We start from the raw sequence: 13,409 nt of genomic DNA, 5'->3' as shown, positions 1-13,409 counted from the left end.
ACAATAATACAAGAAAATGAATAATGATGAGTCATTATGGTATATCCGGTGATGCATAGTTAGCAACATGGCATGAATACCTGCCTACCCTGCTACTGCAGGGTCTGCTAATAACCTTGAGCAAATCGAGGAATGAATCAGTTGTACAAAGCCTTGGTGAGACCACACCTGGAGTATTGTGTGCAGTTTTGGTCCCCTAATCTGAGGAAAGACATCCTTGCCATAGAGGGAGTACAAAGAAGGTTCACCAGATTGATTCCTGGGATGGCAGGACTTTCATATGAAGAAAAACTGGATGAACTGGGCTTGTACTCGTTGGAATTTAGAAGATTGAGGGGGGATCTGATTGAAACGTATAAAATCCTAAAGGGATTGGACAGGCTAGATGCAGGAAGATTGTTCCCGATGTTGGGGAAGTCCAGAACGAGGGGCCACAGTTTGAGGATAGAGGGGAAGCCTTTTAGGACTGAGATTAGGAAAAACTTCTTCACTCAGAGAGTGGTGAATCTGTGGAATTCTCTGCCACAGGAAACAGTTGAGGCCAGTTCATTGGCTATATTTAAGAGGGAGTTAGATATGGCCCTTGTGGCTACGGGGGTCAGGGGGTATGGAGGGAAGGCTGGGGCGGGGTTCTGAGTTGGATGATCAGCCATGATCATAATAAATGGCGGTGCAGGCTCGAAGGGCCGAATGGCCTACTCCTGCACCTATTTTCTATGTTTCTATGTTTCTATGAACCTGATGTAAAGACATTGCTTATGAAGGCTAGGATTTGTGGGGCAAGGTGTACAGTATATTTGTTCAATGCTGAAAGTTGGGCACTGGCAGATAAAACATCTGGATCTAACGATCTCTCTTATCACCTCTTCGATGTGATGAAAGCTGTTGTCTAACTCACTGTTTAGTTCCATAGCTCTCCATGGAGATTTCTCTATGATAACAAGCTGTGGGGCAATTCATTGTTAGAGGAGGGCAATGATTCAGACTAGGTTCCCAGTCAGTGGGCATGCAACCCAAGTGGATGTATTTTTTAAATTGCAAGAGGCTAAACACCTAAATATGCTTTGACTGAAGGACCAAGAGCCCTATAATAAATCAACATTCTGCTGTGTAATTCCAAGTGGACTACTAGTGTAAAGTGGTTTTGCGTGCTTTTAACTCTAGTACATACTTTTTGCCTGACAGTATAGTTATGTTTGCAAACAATGTGGTGATACACATTATCAATCAGGTGCAATTAGAATAATGTTTGGAGAGGTCATTTATACAACACCTTTAAATTGGTTTACATGGAATGACATCAGTTACTTTCATTTTCAGTGTCCCTTCAAGATATCACGATGAGGAAAGCCTTTCGAAGCTCTACAATTCAAGACCAGCAACTCTTTGACCGTAAATCATTACCTATTCCGTTGCTGGAAACATACAGTACATGTGAAAAACCTCCACCTCTTAACATCCTTTCTGCATACAGGTCAGAAAAACTTATTCTTCAAAAAATCATGTTGTTTAGTATTAGCATTAGATTTTGTGATAAAGTAAACTAACCTTGTAATGAAGTAAATTGGAACTGAACAGAATCTTAAAAATCCAGTAAAAGATGGTACATCAGAAATGAGCAAAATAATGTTATTTGGCGATCTGAGCTGCTCCACTACTCAATAAAGGTCATAGCTGACGTTAGGGCCACTTTCTTGCATTAATTACATATCCCTTGATTTCCACTGGAATACAGTTCAGGTAAGCAGGCTACCTTGTCAACTAGCTAAATTATTTTGCATGAACTAGAAAATGGGAAATGTTTTATTTAATTTCTATTAGTTGCTTGTTGAGAAGTTTTTTTATCATAGATGGTTGATGAAAACACTTTAAATCATGTTTTAAAGCGGTAAACTAATTTGACAGCAGTGAATACCATTAGTTTGTTTCTGGTGCTAAACTGTTGAACCTTCATGGCATTCAAGCAGCTTGGCATGTACAAAGCTCTTATGCCATGTTTCTCCATGTATCTTCATGTAGCCACTTCATTTCACTGGAGAGAAAAAAAACACTGAAATTAAAAGTAAATTTACCTTATACAACAATGAGATTCATTTTCTTGCTGGCATTTACAGTAAATACAAAGGAACAACAACAAAATAATAATAAATAAATTAGCAATAAATATCGAACATGAGCTGAAGAGTCCTTGAAAGTGAGTCCATGGTTTGTGTGAACAGTTTAGTGTTGGAGTAAGTGAAGTTGAGTGAAGTTATCCCCTCTGGTTCAAGAGCCTGAGGGGTAATGACCCTGGTGGTCAGGGTCCTGAGACACTTGTACCTCCTTCCTGATGGCCTAGATAGTGGGGGTCTCTGGATGCTGCTTGCCTGTGAGAATGCTCCCGTAGGTGTGCTCAGTGGTGGAGAGGGCTTTATCCCGTGATGGACTGGGCTGTATCCACTACTTCTTGTAGACTTCTAATTCAAAAGGATTGGTGTTTCCATATCAAGTCATGATACAACTAGTCAATATACTCTCCACCATATATCTTTGGAAGTTTATCAAAGTTTTAGATGACACACTAAATCTGCACAAAGTCCGAAGAAAGTAGAGACGCTGCTGTGCTTTCTTCATAAATGCACTTATGTGCTGGACCCAGGACAAATCCTCTAAAATGATAACACCAAGGAATTTAAAGTTGCTGATCCTCTCCACCTCTGATCTCCTGATGAAGACTGGCCCATGGCCCTCTAGTTTCCTTCTCCTAAGGTCAATAATCAGCTCCTTTGTCTTGCTGACTTTGAGTGAGAGGTTGTTATTGTGGCACGATTCAGCCAGATTTTCAATCTCCCTCCTGTATGCTGATTCATCACCACCTTTGATTCGGCCAATGACAGCGGTGTTGTCAGCAAACTTACACAAGGCATTGGAGCTGTGCTTAGCCTCACAGTCATAAGTGTAATGCGAGTAGAGCAGGGGGCTAAGCACACAACCTTGTTGTGCATCAGTGCTGATCATGATTGGGGAGAAGATGCTACCAATACAAACTGATTGAGGTCTGCAAGTGAAGAAATTGAGGATAGTTGCACAAGGAAGTATTGAGGCTTAAGTCTTGAGAGATTTATTTTTTGGGGCGGGGGGATAGTACTGAATGCTGAGCTGTAGTGAATGAAGATCACCCTAATGTATGCATCTTCACAGTCCAGATGTTCCAGGGTTGAGTGAAGAGCCAATGAAGTGGCATCTGCTTTAGACCTATTATAACAGTAGGTAAATTGGAATGGGTCAAAGTCGTTTGGGGTTGATATGTTTCATCACCAACCTCTCAAAGCACTTTATCACAGTGGATGTAAATGCTACTGGATGTAAGTCATTGAGGCAAGTTAACACAATCTTCTTGGGCTCTGGTATAATTGAAGCCTGTTTGGTGGGTACCTCAGAATGCCTAAAGGAGAGTTCAAAGCTATCAATGAACAATGTAGCCAGTTGATGAGCTCCGGTCTTCAGTAATCGGCCACATAACAGTCTTGGCTGGATACTTTCCGTGAAGGATGCTATCAAGTTGGCCTCAGGCTAAAATCACAGGATCGTAGGGACTGTGGGAGTTGGTGAAGATGCCTCCATGTTTTGACAGTCAAAGCAAACATAAAAGGCGCTGAGTTCATCTGTGAGCGAAACCTTTTTGTCACATATATTGCTTGGCTTCAATGTGTTGGAGGTGAGAGCATTCAGGCTCTGCCACAGCTGTTGAGCATCCTGCAGTGATTCAAGTTTGGTTTAGAATTACCTTTTTGCATGTGAGGTAGCTTTCTGGAGGTTGTACCTGGTCCCCTTGTATCTTACTTGATTGCCAAACCTGCATGCCACTGATCTGGCCCTCAGCATATTGCAGATCGCTTAGTCCAGCCAGGGCTCCTGGTTGGGGAAGATACTGAATGATTTTGTGGTATACACTTGTCTACGACAGTTTTTTTTAAAGACAATAACGACTGTGGAATATTCATTCAGGTCCTCTGAGGTCTTAAACACATCCCAGTCTACTGACTTAAGTAATCCTGTAACTGCTTCTTTACCTCCTGCAACCACCTCTTTGTTGCCCTTATCTCTGGAGTTTTGCTCTTTAGCTTTTGCCTATCTGTAGGTAGGAGGAGCACAACCAGATAGTCAGATTTCCTGAAATGTAATCTAGGAGTGGAGCAGCAGGCATTCCTAATCATCGAATTACAGTGGTGAAGTCCATTGGGACCCTTTGTACTGCAGGTGATATGTTGATGATGACCGGGCAGAGACTTCTTCAAACAACCCTGACTGAAGTCTCCAACAACAATTTGAAAGGCGTCAGAGTAGGCTATTTCTTGTTTGCTAGTCACTGAACTCAATACCTTGAGTGCTATCTCAACATCAGCCTTTGGCAATATGTAAACTGCATTCAGGATGGTGGAGGAAAACTTCTTGGTAGGTAGAAGTTAATCATTAGATGTTCAAGGTTCGGGGAGCAAGAATGCAACAAGACCACTATGTCTGAACGGTATCACAAAGTGTTTATCATGAAACACAGACTAACACCTTTTGCCCTCTCTGAATTGGTAGTCCAGTCTATCTGGTGCATTGAGAAGCCTTTAGGTTTTACTAGCATATCCGGCGTGCTTTGAGTGAGCCATGTCTCCATGAAACATAGAATGCAGCAATCCCTCAATTCCTTCTGATACAACATTCTTGCCCAGAGAGCCTTAACTTGTTTTCTAGTGATTGTACATTTGCTAGCAAGATACTGGGTAGGGGAAGTTTTACCACCCTGCGTTTTAATCTGGCTTGGAGTTCTCCCCTCCTTCCTCTCTTCCAGTCATAGTGATGTACCTTCATCCACTTAGCAGTGCCATAGCTACGTACTTGAGAGTTAAGTTTACCAGCTCTTTACTTCACCCCTTCCCCTCCCGGTTTCACCCCCCACCTATTTCTCCCTCCTTTCCTCCCTACCCCCAGCTTTTAAATCTCCCCGTCTTTTTTTCTTCTGTCCTGCTGAAGGGTCTTGGCCTGAAACGTCGACTGTACTCTTGATGCTGCCTGGCCTGCTGAGTTCCTCCAGCATTGTATGTGTGTTGTGTGGCAGGTTACCATGTTCTTTTTGGGTATTATTGAAGTCTGCTTGAAGCAGGTGGGTACCTCAGCCTGCTGAAGCTAGAGGTTGTAAATGTCAGTCAGTAAACACCCTAGCCAGTTGATTAGCACAGGTCTTCCATACTCAGCTAGATGCACTGTCTGGGCCAGATGCTTTTCGTGGGTTCACCCTCCTAAAGAATGCTTTCATATCTGCCTCAGAGAATGAAATCACAGGGTCATGGAGATTTGCAAAGGTTCCTCTATATTCTGATGATCAAAATGAGCATAAAAGGCATTGAGGTCATCTGGGAGTGAAATCTTGTTGTCATTTATATTGCTTGATTTCACTTTGTCGGAAGTGATAGCATTTAAGCCCTGCCACAGATGTGAGGCAAACTTCACTGATTCCATTTTGGTCTGGAATTTCCACTTTGCATATGAGATGGCTTTCTGGAGAAACTACCTAGATCTCTTGTACTCTCCTGGATCGTCATTCCTGAACACCACTAATCTAGCCCTCTGCAGATTGCAGATCTCTTGGCTCATCCAGACTTCTGGTTGGGGAAGACCTTGAATGATTTAGTGGGTACACACTCACCCACAAGTGTCTTTATAAAGTCCATAACAACTGTGGCATATTCATCCTCTGAGTCCTTGAACATGGCCTAGTCCACTAACTCAGAGCAGTCCTCTGCCTCCCACAACCATCTTTGTTGTCCTTACCTCTGGTGCCTTGCTCTTTAGCAGGCTATTTGTTTTCTCAAAACATAGGAAGCCACTTAAGCCCATCAAGTGAATGCTCATGCTGAGTAATCCCATTCCCCAGTGATTTTTCCTTGTTACCTTTCTCCCCATATTCACATCAACACCTGCCAAACTGTGCTACTCACTGACATACTATGGGGAGACTTCCAGTGGCAAGTTGGCAAGTTAGCTGTGAGCTATCAATCTTAGCAAGCTGAAGGAAAACTGCAGCAGCTGGAAGAAACCAATGCAGTCACAGGGAGAATGTGCAGTCTCCATTTAGATAGCCCTGGAGGCCAGGATTGAATCCAATCGCCAGAGTTGTGAAGCAGCAACTCTACTAGTTGTAGCACTGTCATCAAGCATCTGTCAAGCTCTTAAAACTGTGTGTTTATAAAGCTGCCTTAAGTTTCGAATCACATTTTCTGGTTTAAGATGGCACTGGTGAAGCCCAGCGATGACTTGCTGGTAGGAAACTAAACAAAGAAAACTAAATTACTGTAGTAGTCATACTTTTTATTGGATACAATCACTGCAATCAATAGCGTGTAACTTCCCATTTGGAGTTGAGCTTTTGAACTGCCTGTACAATTTGGCATTTTTGCGGTGTGAATTGAAATCTCGAATGTGCAGGATGGTTGCGGCATGGTGTGTACGGGCCAGATCAAGGGGCAAGAGTGAGGAATGAGCCAATGTTTGGCCATTGCTGGAGTGGACCTGGAGGTTTTTCAGTGTGGCAGAACCAAGGCGAGGCAGCAGGGCCCGGATCTGAGAGCAAGGAAGGACCTGAGGTTTGACCGATTTAAGCACTGGGATGAATTGGAAAGGCTGAGTACAGGCCAGATCAAGGCAGTGGGGCCCTTGTCCAAGAGTAAGGACAACCTGAGATTTGGCGGATTTAAGCACTGGGCCATATTGAAAAGATCATGGTGAAGTGTCCCTCTCAGGCATGCACTCTGCCCTACCTGCAATTTTAAAGGGCTTTTGAAAATCCTGGCTGACATTGACACTTCCTAGGATTTAACTCTGAACTTTGCCTCCTGTGTAAGACTGTTCAGGCATTCTAGGGGTAGAGCCTCATAAGGAAGCTAACGAAGCCTTACTTGTTGGGGCTTGCCCCAGACTATCAGCGATGGCATGTCAGTTGTTTTGACCTTTTATATCCAGCCCAGGTAAGTTTAGGAGAGCTATGAGCAAATCAAATCTAACTGACTTTATTTTAACATCTAGGTTGAGGTAGGTCCTCTGAAAAATTATTGCTATTTCAAGGTAGTTTTTAAAAGGTGATGTTCTTGCTTACATCAACAGTGTTGAGGTCAGGAAGATTGAAAGCTTTGAGTATCTAGGTGTGTCCACAATGACATCGTGTGCTCTGCCTATGACGTCAAGAAACTGCAGAGGTGTTGTAGACACAGCTCATCACACCATGGAAATTAGCCTGTCCTGTTTGGACACTCTACAATTCTTGACATCTTGGTAAAGCAGCTAGCATAGTCAAAGATACTACCACATCAGTGACCTTCTTCTCCTCCTGCCTTCCATTTGGCAATAGATATAAAATCCTGAAAACATGAACCATCGGGCTTAAGGACATGAATGGTTCCCTGGTATGATAAGATGAACTCTTGATCTCAAAGCTTCGTTGTGCCTTGCACCTTACCATCTACCTGCACTGTACTTTCTCTGTACTGTAACATTTTATTTTGCATTCTGCTATTGTTCTACCTTAAATTAAGATTTAAGATGACGCCGGTAACTGGCGACTTTGCGCATGCTCTCCTGAGCAAACTGCCCTCTCCACTATCCTATACCTGAGAAACGCTTCGAAACCTCCAATCTAGCAAGTACAAGATCAACAATACCCTGGCGAAGCTACTGACCCAGCTGGAGACCACCGCGCCAGAGTTGCTTCTTAAACTCAGGACTGCACCTGGACCTGACCAGCGAGGCCCACCACGTTCCCGGAGACCCGCGGTCTGCTACCGTGCTAGAGGGCTTGGAGACATGGCCCATTCCGACCAGCACCTCTCCAGAGCAGACGACCACACAGGAGTGACGGCGGAGACCTCAAGGTGCCCCAGACGCTTCCCCGGAGCGACCACCGTAAAGCCCCGTTGGTGGCCATCCACAGCTGCCGGAAGTGAGGCCTCTGCCGCTGACCTTGGAAATCGAGCCCGAGGCTCGGCTGGAGCGGAGGCCTCCGCAATCGTGACTCGGTTCACGGACTTGTTTCAGCCAGGAGCCCGGCCATCCGGGATTAAGTGTCCGCTTCAGGGCCCGACCCAATCGACAGCCCGGGCCCCTGGCAGCTGGAAGTGGCAGCGGAGCCTCCCCGATCACTTGGCCCGACCCGGAGCGTCCGACGACATGACCCGCCAATTGATTCCCGCAGGACACGTCCACCTACCTCAAAGAGCTGACAACACACTGCATCGATGGAAACCTGGAAAGATGCAGTATTTACTGAGGAAGCGTGGGAAAAGAGCTGGTCTGCTGGTGTGATTGAAGCTGAGGGGCTTCAGGGTCCCTACGCCCACCATCCTACTAGCTAAGGTGCAAGCCATAGAGAACAAGGTGGATGATCTTAAAGGAAGACTCACCTACTGCAGGGAGATGCAGAACTTCTGTGTACTCTGTTTCACCGAGACCTGGCTCTCTCCTGCCACCCCTGACTGTGCCATCCGACCGGAGGGATTTTCGATCCATCAGATGGACCGCACAGCATCTTTGGGCAAGACGAGGGGAGGTGCTGTCTGCCTACTGATCAACACTGTGTGGTGCTCGGACACAGTGGCACTGACAAGCTCCTGCAGCCCGGACCTGGAACACCTGTCGGTGAAGTGTCGTCCCTACTATCTGCCATGGGAATTCACTTCGGTCATACTGACAGCGGTCTACATTCCCCCCCAGGCAGACGTGGAGTGTGCTCTGAACATACTGTATGCCAACATCAGTGAACTTGAGGCCAGGTATCTGGAGGCTTTGCTCATTACAGCTGGGGACTTTAACCAGGCCAACCTCAGAAAGGTGCTGCCAAAGTTATACCAACATGTCTCCTGCCCCACTAGAGGCCTGAATATACTTGACCACCGCTACACAGCAGTCAAGGATGCCTACCGTTCCGTCCCACGACCTGACTTCGGAAAATCGGACCATAAGGCCGTACCCCTCCTCCCAGCTTACAAACAGAAACTGAAGCGGGAGGTCACGGTGCCAAAAGTAGTGTCGCGTTGGACTGAGGAAACGGATGAGGTCCTCCGTGACTGCTTTGAATCGGTGGACTGGTTAGTATTCAAGGACTCGGCAGCTTACCCCGATGAGTATGCCTCAGCTGTCACGGACTTTATTTGGAAATGCATGGAGGACTGTGTGTCTCACAAGACAATCCAGGTATTCCCTAACCGGAAACCTTGGATGAATTAAGTCTCTTTTAAAGGCTAGAGCTGCGGCTTTTAGGTCCGGGGATACCAGTCGCTACACGGAATCCAGGCGTGAACTCCGGAAAGCCATTAAGGGCGCCAAGAAGCAATATCGAGCCAAGTTGAAAGCCCAGGCTAACCAGAGGGATGCCAGTAGACTATGGCAGGGTCTAAGTGAGATCACTGGGCGCAAAGAAAAGGCTGGGAATGTCAATAACTGTGGCGCTTCTCTTCCTAGCGAACTTAACGTATTCTACGCAAGATTTGAACAGAAGAAGAGCATCCCGCTCCCTCCGGATGAACCAGACCTGGTGTCATCGAGATTCATCATCACCGAGGAGGACGTTAGAAGGGCCTTCCTGAAGATAAATCCAAGGAAGGCGACGGGCCCAGATGGCGTCCCAGGATGGGTTCTCCGGGCTTGTGCAAGCGAACTAGCTGGAGTGTTTGCTGACATCTTCAACTGCTCCTTGCTTCAGTCTAAGATCCCCTCGTGTTTTAAGAAGGCAACGATAATCCCAGTGCCAAAGAAGAGCAAGGTGGCATGCCTGAATGACTATCAACCTGTGACTCTGACATCAATTGCTATGAAGTGCTTCGAGAGATTGGTTTATGGCACACATCAACCACAGCCTACCGGTCAACCTCAACGCTTTGCAATTCGCCTACCAGAGCAACAGGTCAACGGCAGATGCCATCTCTCTGCCCCTACACTCCTCCTTAGAACACCTGGAGAATAAAGATGCATACGTAAGGCTCCTTTTCATTGAATACAGCTCTGCCTTTAATACCATCATTCCAAATAAACTGATTCCTAAGCTCCGGAACCTGGGCCTTAGCACTCAGATCTGCAGCTGGATCTTCAACTTCCTCACAGACAGGACCCAGGCAGTAAAAATAGGGGACAAGCTCTACTCTACAATCACTCTGAGCACCGGTGCCCCACAAGGCTGTGTACTCAGCCCCCTGCTGTACTCACTGTATACCCATGATTGTGTAGCCAAGTTTCCATCAAACTCAATATAAGTTTGCTGATGACACCACAATTGTAGGCCGTATCTCGGGTAATGATGAGTATGAATGAGTACAGAGAGGAAATTAAGAACCTGGTGGCATGGTGTGAAGGCAATAACCTATCCCTCAATGTCAGCAAGACGAAGAAATTGGTTGTTGACTTCAGAAGGAGTAGCGGACCACACTACCCAATTTACATCGGTGGTGCGCAAGTGGAACAGGTCAAAAGCTTTAAGTTCCTCGGGGTCAATATCACAAATGACCTGACTTGGTCCAACCAAGCAGAGTTCACTGCCAAGAAGGCCCACCAGTGCCTTTACTTCCTGAGAAAACTAAAGAAATTTGGCCTGTCCCCTAAAACCCTCACTAATTTTTATAGATGCACTGTAGAAAGCATTCTTCTAGGATGCATCACAACCTGGTATAGAAGTTGTCCTGTCCAAGACCGAAAGAAGCTGCAAAAGATCGTGAACACGGCGCAGCACATCACACAAACCAATCTTCCTTCTTCGTCTCACTTTACACTGCACGCTGTCGGAGCAGTGCTGCCAGGATAATCAAGGACACGACCCAGCCAACACACTTTTCATCCCTCTTCCCTCCGGGAGAAGGCTCAGGAGCTTGAAGACTCGTACGGCCAGATTTGGGAACAGCTTCTTTCCAACTGTGATAGGACTGCTGAACGGATCCTGACCCGGATCTGGGCCGTACCCTCCAAATATCCGGACCTGCCTCTCGGTTTTTCTATTTATGATTTATAATTTAAATTTTTAATATTTACTAATTTTTACTATTTTTAATATTTAATATTTGTAATCCAGGGAGCAGGAATAACAGAATCAAATATCGCTGTGATGATTGTACGGTCTAGTATCAATTGTTTGGCGACAATAAAGTATAAAGTACCACCTCAATGCACTGTCATGAATTGATCTCTATGGATTGTATACAAAAAAGTTTTCACTGTACCTCAGTACATGTACATAAACCAATAATAACTATCTTCCATATACAACTTGTATTGGAAATGAACTATAAGAGCTTCATGCAGGCAGCCTTCCAGGTTATGTTAGGCTTCCATTCCTGAGGACTCAAACTCAGAAATGAACAAAAACCATGTGCAGGAGGGGATCACAGATACAGATATGACGGGATAGCACGCAGGCATGGAAAGATCTGGCCCATCAGCCGGCCTTCACTGTCCATGAGTGCACTGAGTGCGTCCAGCTCTGCTTGGTTCAACCTAGCCCTTGATTGTTGAGGCTGGGGGGTGGAAATCACTTTGTTCACACCTGCAGTGCCGTTACAGTCAGCAAATCCATCTCCACATAAATGCTTGATTGTACGTACAGGATATCCATAAGTCAGGTGTTCTTAACTGGTCCTCTTGGGGAGGATATGTTACTCGCTTTATAGAAAGATTAAAGTTGGTGTTTGCATCTAATGATCCCTCTTAAATAATAAGCTTATTTGGGAAGTGAACTGTTTTAATAATTATGAAGGCTACAAAGCAGGGTCAGTTTCTTTGGAAATATCTGAAATTTGAGTAGATTCCAATGTTTTAATGCGCATGGCTTCCAAATATTTGTTATTGTGTTGTAACTGGAATTTATTTCAGCCACTAGGTGGCAGAAATGGATTAAAAATGTAGTTGGCTTGCGCATATTGTCTGCCACAAAAGGCAAGAATTTGTCTTCTAAAGCCTGATTTATACTTCTGCGTCAACGCGTCGCCGTAAGTACTATGTCACCGCAAACCCTACGCAAAGCCGACGCGGAACCCTACGCGAGAGCCTGCGTTGTTGCGATGTGCACCTCTCCCAAAATGTAACGCGCGTCGCGGCAACGCAGAACGCAACAGCTGTGATTGGTCCGCTTGGTAGCATCGCATTTCCTCCTACGCTGCAGTAGCTTCCCATTGGGCGACTGAAGGGCAGGGAAGGAACTCTGGTTACAATGCTTTCCATAAAGTTTTACAGACCTCCGAAATTATGGAGGACACATTTCGCTTTTACGAAAAAAGACTCTCGCTTCTTGTTTACCCCGAGAAAGACTACCATGACCATGAAGCCTTGCGCGGGCAGGTGTGTGCGCATACGTGACGTGTGCGAATCGCAGAGCGACGCAGTCACACCATCGCACAAGTATAAATGCTCACAACGCGCGTAGGCCATTTGCGTAGGTTACGGCGTCCAATTAACGCAGAAGTATAAATCAGCCTTAATTCTCATTCTGAGATGCCTGTCCATGACCACTTTTCCTACCATAGAGAGGCCATACTTGGGTAGGAGGGGCAATAGCTCATATTCTGTCTGGGTGCCCACCTACCTGATGGTATGCACATCGATTTTTCTAACTTCTGGTAATTTCTTCCCCCCTCCTTTTTATTTTCCATTCTCTATTCTGGTTACCCTCCTGCCCCTTCTCTTCTTACCTCCCATCACCTTCCTCTGGTTCTCCTCCTCTTTCCCTGTCTTCCATGGTCCACTGTCCACTCTGATTTGATTTCTCCTTTTTCAACCCTTTATCTTTTCCACCTATCCCTTCCCAGCTTCTTATTTCATCCACTCCCCCCCCCGCCCAGCCACCTTCCCCCCCCCATCTAGTCTTACAGTATCATCTGGTGGCTTGTACTCCTTCCCCTCCCACCCCACTCCCCAGTTTCTTATTCTAGCATCTGCTCCCTTCCTTTCCAAGTTTGATGAATGTTCTTGGCCCAAAACGTCAAGATGCAGGCCGACATTTGCGGATTTCCCCTGCATTTTATGTGTGGTGCTCAAGGTTTCCAGCATCTGCAGAATCTCATGTGTTCAGAGATATTGAACATTCTCTTCTACTCAATTATGAGACATTCCTATCAAAAGGCCTGGTGTGTTGATTTAAAAGGTGTTTTCCTATTAACAATGTTGATCAAGAATCAATGCTGGAAATGTTAAATAAAACCATTCAGCAGGAAACCATTATCTATGGAAAGCATTTATAGTTAACATTTCAGGTTGAAGAAACACAAACCAAGTCGGTTTTGTTGCAGGGCTGGACAGGAATACAACTGATAGAATCAGAATCAGGTTTATAATCACCAGGATGTATCATGAAAATTGTTAACTTAGCAGCAGCAGTTTAATGCAATACATAATATAAAAGAAAAATAAAT

General features: G+C 45.4%; 1 protein-coding gene across 5 annotated transcripts in view; it reads left to right on the top strand.

Annotated features, from left to right (window-relative positions):
• Nucleotides 1-13,409, top strand: part of wasf1 (WASP family member 1) — an 81,871-nt gene that overhangs the window by 58,543 nt on the left and 9,919 nt on the right. For all 5 annotated transcript variants that reach the window (XM_072246403.1, XM_072246395.1, XM_072246380.1 and 2 more), the window contains one exon: nt 1,321-1,474. In XM_072246403.1, coding sequence (XP_072102504.1) covers nt 1,341-1,474 — 134 coding nt within the window. In that variant the 5' untranslated portion in view covers nt 1,321-1,340. The remainder of the gene's footprint in view (nt 1-1,320; nt 1,475-13,409) is intronic.

Source organism: Mobula birostris, chromosome 2, assembly GCF_030028105.1.
Source record: "Mobula birostris isolate sMobBir1 chromosome 2, sMobBir1.hap1, whole genome shotgun sequence".
Taxonomy (NCBI): Eukaryota; Metazoa; Chordata; class Chondrichthyes; order Myliobatiformes; family Myliobatidae; genus Mobula; species Mobula birostris.
This window is presented reverse-complemented; position numbering and strand designations above follow the sequence as displayed.